The following is a 19,319-nucleotide window of genomic DNA, read 5'->3' as shown; positions in this document are numbered from 1 at the left end:
CTCAGCCTTCTTCACAGTCCAACTCTTACATCCATACATGACCACAGGAAAAACCATAGCCTTGACTAGATGAACCTTTGTTGGCAAAGTAATGTCTCTGCTTTTGAATATGCTATCTAGGTTGGTCATAACTTTCCTTCCAAGGAGTAAGTGTCTTTTAATTTCATGGCTGCAGTCACCATCTGCAGTGATTTTGGAGCCCAGAAAAATAAAGTCTGACACAGTTTCCACTGTTTGCCCATCTATTTCCCATGAAGTGGTGGGACCGGATGCCATGATCTTTGTTTTCTGAATGTTGAGCTTTAAGCCAACTTTTTCACTCTCCATCTTCACTTTCATCAAGAGGCTTTTGAGTTCCTCTTCACTTTCTGCCATAAGGGTGGTGTCATCTGCATATCTGAGGTGACTGAGATTTCTCCCGGCAATCTTGATTCCAGCTTGTGTTTCTTCCAGTCCAGCGTTTCTCATGATGTACTCTGCATAGAAGTTAAATAAACAGGGTGACAATACACAGCCTTGACGTACTCCTTTTCCTATTTGGAGACAGACTGTTGTTCCATGTCCAGTTCTAACTGTTGCTTCCTGACCTGCATACAAATTTGTCAAGAGGCAGATCAGGTGGTCTGGTATTCCCAACTCTTTCAAAATTTTCCACAGTTGATTGTGATCCACACAGTCAAAGGTTTTGGCATAGTCAATAAAGCAGAAATAGATGCTTTTCCAGAACTCTCTTGCTTTTTCCATGATCCAGCGGATGTTGGCAATTTGATCTCTGGTTCCTCTGACTTTTCTAAAACCAGCTTGAACATCAGGAAGTTCACGGTTCACATATTGCTGAAGCCTGGCTTGGAGAATTTTGAGCATTACTTTACTAGCCTGTGAGATGAGTGCAATTGTGCGGTAGTTTGAGCATTCTTTGGCATTGCCTTTCTTTGGGATTGGAATGAAAACTGACCTTTTCCAGTCCTGTGGCCACTGCTGAGTTTTCCAAATTTGCTGGCATATTGAGTTGCAGTACTTTCACAGCATCATCTTTCAGGATTTGGAATAGCTCAACTAGAATTCCATCAGCTCCACTAGCTTTGTTCGTAGTGATGTTTTCTAAGGCCCACTTGACTTCACATTCCAGGATGTCTGGCTCTAGGTCAGTGATCACACCATCGTGATTATCTGGGTCGTGAAGATCTTTTTTGTACAGTTCTTCTGTGTATTCTTGCCATCTCTTCTTAATATCTTCTGCTTCAGTTAGGTCCATACCATTTCTGTCCTTTATCGAGCTCATCTTTGCATGAAATGTTCCTTTGGTATCTCTGATTTTCTTGAAGAGATCCCTAATCTTTCCCATTCTGTTGTTTTCCTCTATTTCTTTGCATTGATCGCTGAAGAAGGCTTTCTTATCTCTTCTTGCTATTCTTTGGAACTCTGCATTCAGATGTTTATATCTTTCCTTTTCTCCTTTGCTTTTCGCCTCTCTTCTTTTCACAGCCATTTGTAAGGCCTCCCCAGACAGCTATTTTTCTTTTTTGCATTTCTTTTCCATGGGAATGGTCTTGATCCCTGTCTCCTGTACAATGTCACGAACCTCATTCCATAGTTCATCAGGCACTCTATCTATCAGATCTAGGCCCTTAAATCTATTTCTCACTTCCACTGTATAATCATAAGGGATTTGATTTAGGTCATACCTGAATGGTCTAGTGGTTTTCCCTACTTTCTTCAATTTGAGTCTGAATTTGGCAATAAGGAGTTCATGGTCTGAGCCACAGTCAGCTCCTGGTCTTGTTTTTGCTGACTGTATAGAGCTTCTCCATCTTTGGCTGCAAAGAATATAATAGCAGAGCCCTATCTCAGTTTCCGTGGAAAGATGGGAAACTAATTTAGATAAGTGACAGTTATCAATGCGAATGGTTTAATCACATTGGCCAAGCTCCACTCTGAGTCCTCCAACACTTCCTCTCTAGCTCATGTGTGTGTGCGCGTGTGTGTATGTGTGTGTGCTCAGTCATGTTCACCTCTTTGCAACCCCATGGACTGTAGCCAACCAGGCTAGTCTGTTCATGGAATTTTCCCAGGCAAGAATACTGGAGTGGGTTGCCTTTTACTTCTCCAGGGGATCATCCCAACCTAGAGTTCAAACCCATGTCTATTGTGCCTCCTATATTGAAAGCAGATTCTTGACCACTGGAATGGTCAATGGAATGAGACCAGGGAAGTCTCATACTCACCCTTAAAAACCTTTGCAGGTTATGTTTCAGTAGAATTGAGTTCAGTATTTTTGGCCTATTGAGATAGTCTTTTATAAGGTGTTCTTTGCCTGTTTAAGTCTATCTAATGCATTTTTTTCTTTGACCCATTCTTGGGAAGGGATCACAGCCACTCACATGAGGTTTGATCTGGCTCAAATGTACACTTGAGTTAAACTGCAGGAACATCAATCATGGGAGATGTGAATGTTCTAGAAAGTGAACAAACTTTAAAGATTTGAACCTACAGATGAAGTGTCCAAAGTGTCATTTAGTAAGCAGGAAGATTATTTTTATTTTACGGAGCTAGATTATTTTCTTTTAATGCTGCTAATTTGAAATAGCATTAGGAAAAAAAGCATCTGGTCACTTCTAAGAGATGCAAATTTGAACAATATCCAGGGGCAAAATCTGTGGTTGTCATGTTTCTGAGCTAAATCAATTTTATACTGCATATAATGTAATTCATATAATGGTCTTGATCGCAACCTTGAAACCTTAGCTCTTTTCGAGAAGACCTAAGTACCTGGGTTTTATTTTCTTCTGGTTTGAAGAGCAACTAAGGGGCTTTGTGGTCTAGTTGTAAACAGCAATGAACTTGGGAGTCAGACTGCCTGGACCCATATCTGGGATTCACCAGGACTTCAGCTATTTGTTGAACATCTGACTCCGTAAAAGTGAGTAGCACAGAATCTGATGACTAATACATGCTCAATGGTTAGTTCTTGTAATTGTTACTGTCGTCATCTTCATCCTCACTTTCATTATTGTGAAAAACAAGCAAGATGTGATGATTCTACAATTTTCCAGTCTCCACAAAAAAAGTGATTGATGGATAACAATATTGGCTTAAAAAAACTTTCAATCTTGCTGAACTGCTTCTTTCATGCATAACTCAGAGCTCTATTTGTGAGACTTTTGTCTTTCTCTCTCCCCACCCCAATCCCCACATTTTTTAGTGATGGATGGGCAGACAGAGATGAAGTCATTGAAGGTTATGAGGTGGAAGCCAACGGGGGAATCACGATAAAGCTGCAGTCTCCAGAGGTCAGGTCATTTGATGATTATTTCCTGAAACTGAGGCTGGACACTAATACAAGGAATCCCTGGTTCCCTGAGTTCTGGCAACATCGGTTCCAGTGCCGCCTACCAGGACACATTCTGGAAAACCCCAACTTTAAAAGAATCTGCACAGGTAACTCATCTTCACAAAATCACAGCTCAAATTTTGGTCATTTCCTCCAGCTTGTTCAATGAATGTAGAAGGTGCCAAGGCTGGAGAAACAAAGACTAAATTTCCAATTTAATTTATAAAATAGCTAGAATGAGAAGGAAGTGTATGTTCCCCCAAGGATTCATGTTTCTATATTCTGGAAACATGGAGACTGCTTTGATCTCTGGTGGGACAAGTCATAAGAAATAATAAATAAAGGAAAAGCAAACTGAGAATTCAAGTATTTAGTATTCAGGCCAGAGGAAAGAGATTTATTGTAGGCATGCTTAGGAGATGCTAACCCACAGACATTAGTAAGCAGACTGGTTTGATCTCTTTTTCTTCTTTATGACTTTGCTTTGATATGAAAGCCAAAAGAAGATAAGATGCCACCCAGGGTCACATCACCAACATGGGTGTTTATGTGCACAGGTGACCAAAAAACGCAGTACTTTCCTCTGTTTTACAGATGAAAAAGTCTGTGATTTCATCTTGGTAATTATCTAAGAATATGGCTAACTACACAAATTATTTCTAGCTTTAATAACATTCATATTTTGATATTAGAAAGTCATTTAATGATGGTTCTCAGTGGGACTGATACCCCCCGCCCCATGCACTGACCACTAGAGGATGCCCAAGGAGGGCAGTGCATGATTAAGACCTTTCAGAGCTTGATGAACTCCACAGCATGTCTCCCTTCTCCCTGCCACCAGCAAGTACCAGAGAATTAAAGACTATCTATGACCAAATTTGGATTGTAGCACAGTGATGGGACATGGGCTGAAAAGATTTTATTTAGAAATGTCTAGAACCTCAGTCTATATGACAGTCTCTAGGTTCATCCACGTCTCTACAAATGACCCAATGTAAATATTGTATATTAATGCATATATGTAAAATCTAGAAAGATGATGCATATGAACATATTTGCAGAGCAAGAATAGAAACACATGTAGAAAATGGACATGTGGACATGGTTTTGTGGGGGCAAAATGGGGTGGGATAAATTGGGAGATTGAAATTAACATATATATATATATACTACCATGAGTAAGATAGATAGCTAGTGGGAAAGCTGCTGTATAGCTCAGTGCTCCGTGGTGACTTAGATGGGTGGGATGGGAAGGGTGGGAGGGAAGTCCAAGAGAGAGGTTTATGTGTACATATAGTTGATTCACTTCCTTGTACAATAGAAACGAACACAATATTGTGAAGCAAATATACCCCAATTAAAAAAAAATCAGTGCACCAGCGGCAGTGGTTAAGACTCTGGGCTTTCAGCACATCTACTGCAGGGAGCACAGGTTCAATCCCTGGTCCATGAACTAAGATCCCACATGTCGTGTGGTGCAGCCAAAAAGACGTGAGAGTGAACTATGCAAACGCCTGGGAAGGGCATTCCAAGCAGAGGGCATAGCAAATAAATAGAGGCACTGGAATGCCTGGTTTAGTGGGAGAACAGTATCGAACTCAGGCTGCCAGAGCCAGTGAGTTCCTAGAATAACAGGAGGTAAGTAGGAGAGGCACATGGGCAAACAGTCCCACAGGACTTCACTGTGCCTTGTGAAAACTTTGCTTTGTTCTGAGTGTGATAGGAAGCCACTGGGAAGTCTAAGCACAACAAAGATGGGATCAGTCTTATTTTTTCTGAACAGAATTACTTGCTGCAGTTTTTCAGTTTTGACAAAGGGGAAGCAGAGCAGTGAGGAGGTTGCTGTAATAATGCCGGTGAGAGTGCGGTGGATTGGGCCACGGTTGTGGCAAGCAAGAGGCAGAGAGGTGATTGATTCTGAGGCTCTTTTGAATGAGAGCTAAGGGCATTTGCTGACAGAATTGTGAAGAAAGACTGGTCTGAGCAACTGAAAAGATAGTGTCACTGTTGACTGAGATGAGGAAGAATCCAGGAAAAGTAGGTTTTAATGATCAGGAGATAAATTTCAGATGAGTTAAATTCGAGAGCCTATTAGTGATGCAATTATATATGTCACTGTGATATTTTGTTTCATTAGTAAAGTTCAGAATATTACTTTTTAAACATGTGTGGATGTCTTTATTTAGGAATTCCCAGGGAAATATCTTGTGACCTAAGCTTTTGAAACAAAAGTTAGAACTCTGCAGCCGTGTACTATAATACTTTGGGTTTTAATTTGTCACATTACATGCAAATATCAAGGTTAATATCTAAACTTGGTTAACATTCATAGCAGGGAAAAAATGGTACATTCATGAATTGTTCTCATATTATGCTTGACTTGCAAAGCCTTTTTTAAGAGCTTCTTATGTGATTACAAAAGTTAATAAATATGCTTTTATTTGGATTTCATTCTGGAGTCAAGTTCAGCAAATATTTCCCTTTGTTCTTAGTTGTAAGGATGACAAAGGGCTTATTAACTTTTCTACTTGGAAATAATTCATAAAAGTTTTCATCTTTTCTTCTGAAAAAATCCCAGACTTTTGTCTTTAGTAGTGTTTATCTATATATTTATATGTACAGTCATGTAAACTAACTCTTCAGTTTTAATCTCCATATGAAATTGACTTCAGTTTTATTGCAGAGCAACATCAAATTTCACTTCATGTAACATTCTTATCTATTTGATATTCTTAAATATCAAATGAATTGCATAGTCTTCTAATGAATATGCAGACACACTTACGAAAATTAATGTAAAGAAGTAGAAGTAACCTTTCCATACTATTCATAGCTACACTTTCTGTCATTTATTTTTACCACTTCTAATTGGGTCATTTTGATGTTTTGGAAAGTTTTGATATTGAAGTTAGTTTCCATAGAAACCTTTACTGAGCTTCATTTCAGATATCACTGTTTAAATAAAGAGTTTACATGCGCTGGATTGTCAGTTTGAATATTAAGGGCCCTGAACTGAAGCTGAATAATTTGGGAATCACTGTAGCTAATTAAAAAGTACTTCATGCAAGGGCTACATCACTGCTTAATTAGTTGAGTATATCAAGGGATTTGAGATGTGTTGGAAAAGCACTAACTGAAACATCGAAGTCTAATTTCTAAAAAAGTAATCATTGCGAGGACAGTGGAAAAAGTAGGTACAAAGAAAATCAGCATCACTGTCTTCCAGCAAGTGTGTTAGTTGTCTGCAGCATTTGTGTGGTGTTGGCAGCGACAGTGCTTTACCATTCCTCGTAAGAAGTACTGAAATGATTCCCATGGAAGCTGAGAGAACACTCGGACATTAAACCATTGGGTCCAACACTGGTTCAGTCAGGCATCTGCCACATGACTTGGAGGACCTCGCTTAAACTCTGAGTCTAAATTTCTACAACTGGAACATGGTAACAATTTCTACTTCACACACAGGTGAGAGAATTGAATGGAATAATGTAAGGGAGATATTTTGCAACTTGTAAATCATTACATAGATGTAAAGAGTTATCATTACTGTCATGTCTTACCATATGACAAATAAGATATGGCATGGGTCATTTCATTAATGTATACAGTTTTTGAAATTACAAATTTAATATAACTACATTTCAGGCTATGTAAACTAGAAAAAACAAGCACACAACACTTAATTAGTTACTCTTACACAGTGCCAATATATATATAGGATTGGCCCAGAAGTTCATTCAGGTTTTCCCACAAATGAACTTCTGGGCCAATCCAATATTTTCTTTTGTTTATTTTGTTCTATGTAGACTTTTATGCTTTTTCCTGATTTCCAAAGCAGTACATACTACTATCCTTAGTATAGGCAAATTGACAATATACAAAAGCATAATAAACATGAAAAACATTAAAAATTTGCCATTATATAGCCATTGTTAATTTCTGTTAAATATTTGATGTATTTCTACTAAATACACTGTTAAATTTTTGTTATATATTGCTTTTAAAAATGAATGCAAACTTTAAAAAAAATTACAAAGTTCTCTGTCATTAAATTCTTTCATTCTTAATGGTTATATAACATTCTGCAAACAAATGAGCTGTAATTTATTTAAAATCATTTCTTTTTCATATCTTCACAATTTAAGCTAAAACTACAATGATGCAATAAAAGTTCTTCTAAATTTTTCCTTTTTGCATATCAGATAATTTTCTTGGATACATTTCCAGAAGTTGAATTACTCAATCAAAAGACATGAACATTTATAAGGTTTTCTAAAATAAGGAATTCCAAAAGGCAACTCCTACCAGCACATTTTGTTTTGCATAATTATACTCATAGTGTGTGTATAATTCTGTATCTTTATTTACTTAAGATCATGCTTTACTTTTTTGATGTTGCTGTGTGGCCTTTATAACCACCATTTTAATAGCTCCATAATATTCTATTCAATAATTATACTATAATTACTTAGCCATTCTCACATAGTTGAGTGTTTAGGTCCTTCCAATTTTCCTTCTTATAAAAAAATCAACTCAGTATGATACAGAAAGTTTTCATGTTTGTTGTTGTTACTATTTTTGGATTATTCCTTCACTGTAGATTTCTGAATATATAATTATTGGTCTAAGAACATGATATTTTGGAGGTTCCTTGAAAACAAATATCATCATTATCTTGAAATATGGCAATATTAAGATTTACTGTGGCTAACAGTATATTTTGGAGAAGGCAATGGCACCCCACCTCAGTACTCTTGCCTGGAAAATCCCATGGACGGAGGAGCCTGGTGGGCTGCAGTCCATGGGGTCGCGAAGAGTCGAACACGACTGAGTGACTTCACTTTCACTTTTCACTTTCATGCATTGGGGAAGGAAATGGCAACCCACTCCAGTGTTCTTGCCTGGAGAATCCCAGGGACGGGGGAGCCTGGTGGGCTGCCGTCTATGGGGTCGCACAGAGTCGCACACGACTGAAGCGACTTAGCAGCAGCAGCAGCAACAACAGTATATTAACTATATGACTGTATTGGGTTCACTATGTTGCCATCAGCTTTTTTTATAATCTAGTGTATTTATAGACAAACTTTTACTTTCTCTTCTTATTCTTTGTACCAGTCAAGAACAGATGGTCACAATGCTTTTTATAGCTAGTATATCCTTGTACTTGGTTATTATCCAAAACCTAATGAAAGACATCAGTAATGCTTACCAACAACTGAGGACTAGCCAGTTAATGACAGTCTGATATAACAAAATTTCAAGGCTTCTGAACCTGTGTATTCTTTCCCCGGAACTTGGAGACTGCCATTCACAATTTCTAGATTGGTTACTAATTTTTATTAACTGTTTGCCTCACCAGGTTTTGCACTTTATGAAATTTCTGTTTTGAGCTAACTTATTATGTAAGTTTGTATGAAATTGGTTCGTTACTGTTTGATTCAGATTAAGATGATCTATGAACTGAAATAAGTTCCAATTTCTTTCAGCCCAGTAGGACAAGTAATAACTTCTCTTTGCCTTTTGTGAGTTTGGCCCAGATATCAATACATACTCCTAAAGAATATCATCGGCCTTTATCCATGACCTTGTGAATCTGGATTGACCTCACAGCTTATTGGTTCCAAATCTAGGTCTCAAGAGGCTTGACCTACTCCCATTCTCCTGCTTGGAGTACTCCCTCAGCCCTATGTACAAGCCCGAGTTAGCCTTCTAGAAGATGAGAGAGAACATGGAGCAGAAATAGAATAACTTCTCTATTGAGGTCATCCTGGATAAGCCAATTCCCAGCCAAACCTTTAGCTTACTGTCTACACATGAAAAGCCCCCAGCTGAGATGAGTCATGTACAACCCAGAGCATCAGAACACCCCAGTTGACCCCCAGACTAATGAACTAAATAAATATTGTTGTTTTAAGCCACTGAGCCATGGGGTAGTTTGCTATGCAGCATTATTGTGGCCATAGATAACTGATAAAGGGTCTCCATTGCCTTGTATTCCATGAACTTCACATGGAGCAATAGTTGGGTTAATTAAACCAAGGAGCAGAATTTCTCAAACCAATGCTACGATTCTGTTTTACCCTACTGTAAAAAGAATAGTACAATATTGTGCTCTGTATCTCATGGAACAAAGCTGAACATTTTTATAGACAATGCAATGAAGATTTCAAAGCCCCCTGATCCAAGGCAGTAAACTTATTTTCTACTTAGGAATTCAGTTGTACAGACAGTGCTGACAAATGGGGCACAGTTACAGCTAAGCCAAATAAACACCCTTAAAACAAAACAGTCATAGATTCTTGGACCATGCAGGTAGAAGTTGCCTTATGGAAATATGTTTCAAAAGTCTTAGATGTTCTTTGTCCTTTCCAATTGTTATAACAAATTACCACAGACTGGGTGGCTGAAGACAGCAAGCATTTTTTTCCTCATAGTTCTAGAGGCTAGAAACTGAGAAATCTGGGTGCCAAGATGATCAGGTTTTGGTGAAGGTTTTTTCCTTGGTTTCCCTGAAGAATAGACAGGAAGCAAGGCCTTTTCTCACAAGGGTGCTAGTCATATCACAAGGACATCCCTCCCAAGATCTAATTATCTCCCCAGATCACTCTCTCCAAATATTAATGGCATCATATTGAATCAGGGTTTAAACCTAAGAATTTTGAGGATAAACAGACATTCAGTCCATAGCACATGTATTTGTATCTTTTGGTTGGAAGAATGAAAATAAAATGATCTTGTTTTGCATCTGGATATTAGAATGACTCAGGCATATCTCATTCATTATTACGCATAGATGAAGTTCTGAAAATAATCTTGTACTATAAGCATAGTCTTTGTTTGCCTATTTCTTTCCTTTTTAAAATTTTAGTTGATGTTGTTCAGTTGCCAAGTCATGTCCAACTCTTTCTAATCCCATGGATGCAACATACCAGGCTTCCCTGTCATGCACTATCTCCCAGAGTTTGCTCAAACTCACATCCATTGAGTCAGTGATGCCACCCAAACATCTCATTCTCTATTGCCCCCTTCTTCTCCTGCCCTCAATCTTTCCCAGCATCAAAGTCTTTCCAATGAGTCGGCTCTTCGCATCTGATGGACAAGGATAGAGCTTCAGCTAGCTTCAGCATCAGTCCTTAAAATGAATATTCACATTTGATTTCCTTCAGGATTGACTGGTTTGGTATCCTTTGCTGTCCAAGGGACTCTCAAGAGTTTTCTCCAACACCACATTTGAGAAGCATCAATTTTTTGGTGCCCAACCTTCTTTATGGGCCAACTCTCACATCTGAACATGACTACTGGAAAAAGCATAGTTTTGACTGTACAGACTTTTGTTGGCAAAATGATGTCTATGTTTTGTAATATGCTATTAAAGTTTGTCATAGCTTTTCTTCCAAGGAGCAAGCATCTTTTAATTTTGTGGCTTAAGTCACCATCTGCAGTGATTTTGGAACCCAAGAAAACAAAATCTGTCACTGTTTCCAGTTTTTCCCTATCTATTTGCCATGAATTGATGGGTCTGGATGCCATGATCTTCATTTTACGAATGTTGAATCTTAAGTCAGCTTTTTCACTCACCTCTTTCACTTTCATCAAGAAGCTCTTTGCTTCCTCTTCACTTACTGCCATTAGAGTGTTATTACCTGTGGTTGTTGATATAACATTCAGTTCAGTCACTCAGTCATGTCCGAATCTTTGGGACCCCGTGGACTGCAGAATGCCAGGCTTCTCTGTCCATCACCAACTCCTGGAGCTTATTCAAACTCATTCATGTTCATTAAGTCGGTGATGCCATCCAACCATCTCATCCTCTGTCGTCCCCTTTTCCTCCCGACTTCAATCTTTCCCAGCATCAAGGTCTTTTCAAATGAGTCAGTTCTTCACATAAGGTGACCAAAGTATTGGAGTTTCAGCTTCAGCATCAGTTCTTCCAATGAATATTCAGGACTGATCTTTTTAGGATGGACTGGTAGGATCACCTTGCTGTTCAAGGGATCCTCAAGAGTCTTCTCCAATATCACAGTTCAAAAGCATCAATTCTTCGGTGCTCATCTTTCTTTATAGTCCAACTCTTGCATCCATACATGACTACTGGAAAAACAATTGCTTTGACTAGATGGACTTTGTTGGCAAAGAAATGTCTCTGCTTTTTAATATGCTGTCTAGTTTGGTCATAGTTTTCTTCCAAGGCAAAAATGCCTTTTAATTTCATGGCTGATGTCACAAAGTGCAGTGATTTTGGAGCCCTCCAAAATAAAGTCTCTCACTGTTTCCATTGTTTTCCCATCTATTTGTCATTAAGTAAAAGCAGAGATATTACTTTGCCAACAAAGGTCTGTTTAGTCAAGGCTATGGTTTTTCCAGTGGTCATGTATGGATGTGAGAATTGGACTGTGAAGAAAGCTGAGCACTGAAGGATTGATGCTTTTGAACTGTGGTGTTGGAGAAGACTCTTGAGAGTCCCTTGGACTGCAAGGAGATCCAACCAGTCCATTCTGAAGGAGATCAGCCCTGGGATTTCTTTGGAAGAAATGATGCTGAAGCTGAAACTCCAGTACTTTGGCTACCTCATTCGAAGAGTTGACTCATTGGCAAAGACTCTGATGCTGGGAGGGATTGGGGGCAGGAGGAGAAGGGAACGACAGAGGATGAGATGGCTGGATGGCATCACTGACTCGATGGACGTCAGTCTGAGTGAACTCCAGGAGTTGGTGATAAACAGGGAGGCCTGGCATGCTGCGATTCATGGGGTTGCAAAGAGTTGGACATGACTGAGCAACTTCACTTCACGTTCACTTTCACTTTCATCAAGAGGTTCTTTGGTTCTTCTTCACTTTAGGCCATAAGGGTGGTGTCATCTGCATATCTGAGGTTATTGATATTTCTCCTGGCAATCTTGATTCCAGCTTGTGCTTCCTGCACCCAGCATTTTGCATGATGTACTCTGCATATAGGTTAAATATGCGGGGTGACAATATACAGCCTTGACGTACTCCTTTTCCTATTTGGAACCAGTCTGTTGTTCCATGTCCAGTTCTAACTGTTGCTTCTTGACCTGCATACAGGTTTCTCAGGAGGCAGGTCAGGTGGTCTGGTATTCCTATCTCAAAGAATTTTCCAGTTTGTTGTGATCCACACAGTCAAAGGCTTTGGCATAGTCAATAAAGCAGAAATAGATGTTTTTCTGGAACTCTCTTGCTTTTTGGATGATCCTATGGATGTTGGCAATTTGATCTCTGGTTCCTCTGCCTTTTCTAAATCCAGCTTGAACATCAAAACTGTTGAAGCCTGGCTTGGAGAATTTTGAGCATTGCTTTACTAGCATGTGAGATGAGTGCAATTGTGTGGTAGTCTGAACGTTCTTTGGCATTACCTTCCTTTGGGATTGTAATAAAAACTGAACTTTTCCAGTCCTGTTGTCACTGCTGAGTTTTCCAAATTTGGTGGCATTTTGAGTGCAACACTTTCACAGCATCATCTTTAGGATTTGAAATAGCTCAATTGGAATTCTATCACCTCCACTAGCTTTGTTTGTAATGATGCTTCCTAAGGCCCTCTTGACTTTGCAATACAGGATGATTGGCTCTAGGTGAGTGATCACACCATCATGGTTATCTGGGTCTAGAAGATCTTTTTTGTATAGTTCTTCTGTGTATTCTTGCCACTTCTTCTTAATATCTTCTGCTTCTGTTAGGCCCATACAATTTCTGTCCTTTATTGTTCCCGTCTTTGCATGAAATGTTCCCATGGTATCTCTAATTTTCTTGAAGAGATCTCTAGTCTTCCCATTCTATTTTTTCTCTCCATTTCTTTGCCTTGATCACTGAGGAAGGCTTTCTTATTTCTTCTCACTGTTCTTTGGTACTCTGCATTCAAATGGGTGTCTCTTTCCTTTTCTCCTTTGCCTTTCACTTCTCTTCTTTTCGCAGGTATTTGTAAGGCCTCATCAGACAACCATTTTGCCTCCTTGCATTTCTTTTTCTTGGGAATGGTCTTGATCACGGTCTCCTGTACAATGTCACCAACCTCCGTCCATAGTTCATCAGGCACTCTGTCTATCAGAGTGCCCTTGCATCTATTTGGCACTTCCACTGTATAATTGTAAGGGATTTGATTTAGGTCACACCTGAATGGTCTATTGGTTTCCCCCACTTTCTTCAATTTCAGTCTGAATTTGGCAATAAGGAGTTCATGATGTGAACCACAGTCAGCTCCTGGTCTTGTTTTTGCTGACTGTAGAGCTTCTCCATCTTTGGCTGCAAAGAATACAGTCAATCTGATTTCAGTATTGAGCTTCTGGTGATGTCCATCTGCAGAGTCTTCTCTTGTGTTGCTGGAGGAGAGTGTTTCCTGTGACCAGTGCATTCTCTTTGCAAAACTAAATCAGTCTTTGCCCTGCTTCATTATATACTGCAAAGACAAATATGCCTGTTACTCCAGGTATCTCTTGACTTCCTACTTTTGCATCTCAGTCCCCTATAATGAAAAGGACATCTTTTTTGGGTGTTAGTTCTAGAAGGTCCTGTGGGTCTTCCTAGAACCACTCAATTTCAAAGGCATCAATTCTTTGGCATGCAGCTTTCTTCACAGTCGAACTCTTACATCCATATATGACCACTGGTAAAACCATAGCCTGGACTAGATGGACCTTTGTTGGCAAAATAATGTCTCTGCTTTTTAATGTGCTATCTAGGTTGGTCATAACTTTCCTTCCAAGGAGTAAGCGTCTTTTAATTTCATGGCTGCAGTCACCATCTGCAGTGATTTTGGAGCCCAAAAAGATTAATTCTGACACTGTTTCCACTGTTTCCCCATCTATTTCCCACGAAGTGATGGGACCGGATGCCATGATCTTCGATTTATGAATGTTGCGCTTTAAGCCAACTTTTTCACTCTCCTCTTTCACTTTAATCAAGAGGCTTTTGAGTTCCTCTTCACTTTCTGCCACAAGCGTGGTGTCATCTGCATATCTGAGGTGACTGAGATTTCTCCCGGCAATCTTGATTCCACCTTGTGTTTCTTCCAGCCCAGTGTTTCTCATGATGTACTCTGCACCTAAGTTAAATAAGCAGGGTGACAATACACAGCCTTGACGAACTCCTTTTCCTATTTGAAATCAGTCTGTTGTTCCATGTCCAGTTCTAACTGTTGCTTCCTGACCTGCATATAGGTTTCTCAAGAGGCACGTCAGGTGTTCTGGTATTCCCATCCCTTGAAGAATTTTCCACAGTTTATTGTGATCCACACAGTCAAAGGCTTTGACATAGTCAATAAAGCAGAAATATATGTTTTTCTGGAACTCTCTTGCTTTTTCCATGATCCAGCAGATGTTGGCAATTTGATCTCTGGTTCCTTTGCCTTTTCTAAAACCAGCTTGAACATCTGGAATTTCACGGTTCACGTATTGCTGAAGCCTGGCCTGGAGAATTTTGAGCATTACTTTACTAGTGTGTGAGATGAGTGCAATTATGAGGTAGTTTGAGCATTCTTTGGCTTTGCCTTTCTTTGGAATTGGAATGAAAACTGACCTTTCCAGTCCTGTGGCCACTGCTGAGTTTTCACAGCTATTTGTAAGGCCTCCTCAGACAGCCATTTTGCGTTTTTGCATTTCTTTTCCATGGGGATGGTCTTGATCCCTGTCTCCTGTACAATGTCATGAACCTCATTCCATAGTTCATCAGGTACTCTGTCTATCAGATCTAGTCCTTTAAATCTATTTCTCTCTTCCATTGTATAATCATAAGGAATTTTATTTAGATCATACCTGAATGGACTAGTGGTTTTCCTTACTTTCTTCAATTTAAGTCTGAACTTGGCAATAAGGAGTTCATGATCTGAGCCACAGTCAGCTCCTGGTCTTGTTTTTGCTGACTATATAGAGCTTCTCCATCTTTGGCTGCAAAGAATGTAATCAATCTGATTTTGGTGTTGATCATCTGGTGATGTTCATGTGTAGAGTCTTCTCTTGTGTTGTTGGAAAAGGGTGTTTGCTATGACCAGTGTGTTCTCTTGGAAAACTCTATTAGCCTTTGCCCTGCTTCATTCCATACTCCAAGGCCAAATTTTCCTGTTACTCCAGGTGTTTCTTGACTTCCTACTTTTGCATTTCGGTCCCCTATAATGTAAAGGACATCTTTTTTGGGCATTAGTTCTAAAAGGTCTTGTAGGTCTTCATAGAGCCATTCAACTTCAGCTTCTTCAGCGTTACTGGTTGGGGCATAGGCTTAGATCACTGTGATATTGAATGGTTTGCCTTGGAAACAAACAGAGATCATTCTGTCTTTTTCTAACATTACAGTGTTATAAATGACACTGTAATGACATTACAGAGTTATAATGTTTTATAACATTACAGTGTTATATCTGAGGTTGTTGATATTTGTCCTGGCAATCTTGATTCCAGCTTGTGCTTCATCCAGTCCAACATTTAACATGATGCGCTCTGCATATAAGTTAAATAAGCAGGGTGACAATATACAGACTTGACATACTCCTTGCCCAATTTTGAACCAGTCCATTGTTCTATATCTGGTTCTGACTGTTGTTTCTTTACCTGCATATAGTTTTCTCAGAAGGCAGGTAAGGTGGGCTGGTATTCCCATACTTTAAGAATTTTCCACAGTTTGTTTTAATCCACACAGTCAAAGGATTTGGCATAGTCAATGGAACAGAAGTAGATGTTTCTCTGGTATTCCCTTGGTTTTCCTATGATCCAGTAGATGATAGCAATTTGATCTCTGGTTCCTCTGCCTTTTCTAAATCCAGCTTGTATATGTCAAAGTTCTTGGTTTGCATACTGCTGAAGCCTAGCTAGAAGGATTTCGAGCATTACCTTGCTAGCATGTGAAACGAGAGCAATTGTGCAGTAGTTTGAACCTTCTTTGGCATTGCTCTTCTTTTAGATTAGAATGAAAACTGCCCTTTTACAGTTCTGTGGCAATTGCTGAGTTTTCCAAATTTATACAAGTTTTAAAGTTTGCATTCCATTTACATTTATCACAAAATATTGACTCTATTTCCCATGTTGTAAAATACCTCCTTCAGCTTATCTTATACCTAACAGTTGGTACCTCTTACTTCCCCACCCTCATATTGCCCCTCCCTGACTCCACTGGTAACCACTTCTTTGTTGTCTAAATCTGTGGCTTTGCATCATTTTTGTTATATTCTTTTTTTTTTTTTAGATTCCACATGTTAGTGATATCATACACTATTTGCCTTTTTCTCTGGCTTATATTTCACTTAGTATAATGTCCTCCAAGTCTATCTACATTGCTACAAATGGTAAAATTTCATTTTTTTCCTGGCTAAGTTGTATGCCATTGTAAATACATACCACATAGTCTATCCATCACTTCATGGGAAATAGATGGGGAAACACTGGAAACAGTGTCAGACTTTATTTTTCTGGGCTCCAAAATCACTACAGATGGTGACTGCAGCTATGAAATTAAAAGACGCTTACTCCTTGGAAGGAAAGTTATGACCAACCTAGATAGCATATTCAAAAGCAGAGACATTACTTTGCCAACAAAGGTCCATCTAGTGAAGGCTATGGTTTTTCCTGTGGTCATGTATGGATGTGAGAGTTGGACTGTGAAGAAGGCTGAGCACCGAAGAATTGATGCTTTTGAACTGTGGTGTTGGAGAAGACTCTTGAGAGTCCCTTGGACTGCAAGGAGATCCAACCAGTCCATTCTGAAGGAGATCAGCCCTGGGATTTCTTTGGAAGGAATGATGCTGAAGCTGAAACTCCAGTACTTTGGCCACCTCATGTGAAGAGTTGACTCATTGGCAAAGACTCTGATGCTGGGAGGGACTGGGGGCAAGAGGAGAAGGGGACGACAGAGGATGAGATGGCTGGATGGCATCACTGACTCGATAGACGTGAGTCTGAGTGAACTCCAGGAGTTGGTGATGGACAGGGAGGCCTGGCGTGCTGCGATTCATGGGGTCGCAAAGAGTTGGACATGACTGAGCGACTGATCTGATCTGATCTGATCCATTCATCTACTGATGAACACTTACATTGCTTCTATATCTTTGCTGTTGCAAATAGTGTTGTTATAAACATCAGGGAAGATGTATCCTTTTGATTTAGTGTTTTCACTTTCCTCAGATATATATACTCAAGAATGTAATTGCTAGATTATATGCCAGTTTTCAATTTTAGTTTTTTGAGGAAACTCCATAATGTTGTGCACAGTGGTCGCAACAATTTTCATCCCTTCAACAGTGTACAAAGATTCCCTTTTCCTCACATCCTTACCGATATTTGTTATTTGTGATCTTTTTGGTTTATTAAAATCATCAAGAAAGCTTCTTTAAAAATATACTATTGTACAAGTCTGTGTCCCATGCAATAACAGTTAAGTCAGAACCTCTGAGATAGAATCAAATATTTATATTAAGGACAGGGAAAAACCTATACTTAAAATTTGTGAGTAATTTCACTCTGTTTTTTGTTTCCAGTTTTCAAAATTTGGAACTATATATCACTGTCCAAATTGAGAGCTTGCCAAGGTTTTGGCCCTGGCTGTGGCAGATGTGGTAGCTGATGAGAATTTAGTAATTTCTAATGTTGAATCAGTCTCATATGTTTGCTTTATTTATTTATTGGAATGCTTGTTTGAAACATTGGCATTCTAAAACCAGTAAGTCATGGCTAAATACTATGTTTCTCTATGTCCAGACTGAACAATTACCACATTTATTAATTGTATATTACTGCATAACAAATTACCATGAAATTGGTGCCTTAAAAAAGCACAAATTTATTATCATACAGTTCTGTAGGCTAGAGCAAGGACAAGGGTCTCTTGGGCTAAAATCAGTGTCAGCAGAGCTGTGTTCCTTTATGAAGGATTTAGCTAAGAATCTGTTTTCTTTCTTTTTTTAACTTCTAGAGGTCACCCACATTTCTTGGTGTGTGTGTGTGTGCGCGTGCATGCATACTCACTCATATCTGACTCTTTGCAACCCCATGGACTAGAGCTCGCCAGGCTCCTCTCTCCATGGAATTTTCCAGGCAAGAATATTGGAATAGGTGGCCATTTCCTTCTCTAGGGGATCTTCCCAACCCAGGGATTGAACCCATGACTCCTGCATCTCCTGCGTTGGTGGGTGGATTCTTTAGCAGCTGAGCTATCATTATTCTAAATCAAAAATGTTACATCTTTCTTGCCCTTTTTCCATAGTCACATCTCTGATCACAGCCAAGAAATGTTCTCCACTTTTGATTTGTGATTATATTATCCCCACCAAATAATCAAGGGTTATCTTCTCATCTCAAGGGACGATTAATCATATTTGCAAAGTCCTTTTTGCCATGTAACCTAATTTATCCACAGGTTCCAGACTTCAGGGTATGGATGTCTTTGTGGGCCTATTATTCTGCCTAGCACAGTAGACTTCGAGACAGAACAAGGGATTAACTTCTCTAAGTCTTTTTTACAGCCTGCTTCTTTAGCTCATTCTCTTGCTTCAGCCCTGTCTCTCATTTTGGTAAAGGCTCCAGGCAGTTGAGAATATGTGCCTCTGGCTAACCAGAATGGTGTTTGAATGCATGGCAACCCTTCTTTCACACTTTCTTAATCCCCATTTCTCCCACAATTCCCATTGGTGGAGTTGTTCTTACACAGCCACAAATTAGAGAACATCATAAACGCCATGCTCTTACCACAGAGAACAAAGAACTAATTTCCTGGGTAATTCAACTTCCTCTAAAGCCACAATTGGAGAAATGTCTTTACAAATGCTCTTTGTCTCTTATATCTCAATTCACTCCATGTAAATAATTTTCCATCTTTCTCCCACAAATATACACCAAGATATCAGATATCCCTCCAGGAGCCTGGCTGTCTGTGAGTTCTAGAGCCTGGTGAATCATAGTTGTACTTTTTTCAATAGTTTTTCATTCATCTCTATATTAATTACTGAGTGAATGTGAGTTGGTTTAAAGAAAATGTACAGATCATTTCATTCTGCA

General features: G+C 39.2%; 1 protein-coding gene across 1 annotated transcript in view; it reads left to right on the top strand.

Annotated features, from left to right (window-relative positions):
- GRM1 (glutamate metabotropic receptor 1) overlaps positions 1 to 19,319 on the top strand; it is a 241,665-nt gene that overhangs the window by 156,259 nt on the left and 66,087 nt on the right. The window contains exon 2 of the mRNA XM_045161917.1: positions 3,203 to 3,438. Within this exon, the coding sequence (XP_045017852.1) occupies positions 3,203 to 3,438 (236 nt within the window). The remainder of the gene's footprint in view (positions 1 to 3,202; positions 3,439 to 19,319) is intronic.

This window comes from Bubalus bubalis, chromosome 10, assembly GCF_019923935.1.
Source record: "Bubalus bubalis isolate 160015118507 breed Murrah chromosome 10, NDDB_SH_1, whole genome shotgun sequence".
NCBI classification, from domain to species: domain Eukaryota; kingdom Metazoa; phylum Chordata; class Mammalia; order Artiodactyla; family Bovidae; genus Bubalus; species Bubalus bubalis.
The sequence above is the reverse complement of the archived record's forward strand: the minus strand, read 5'-3'. Positions and strand labels throughout refer to the sequence as shown.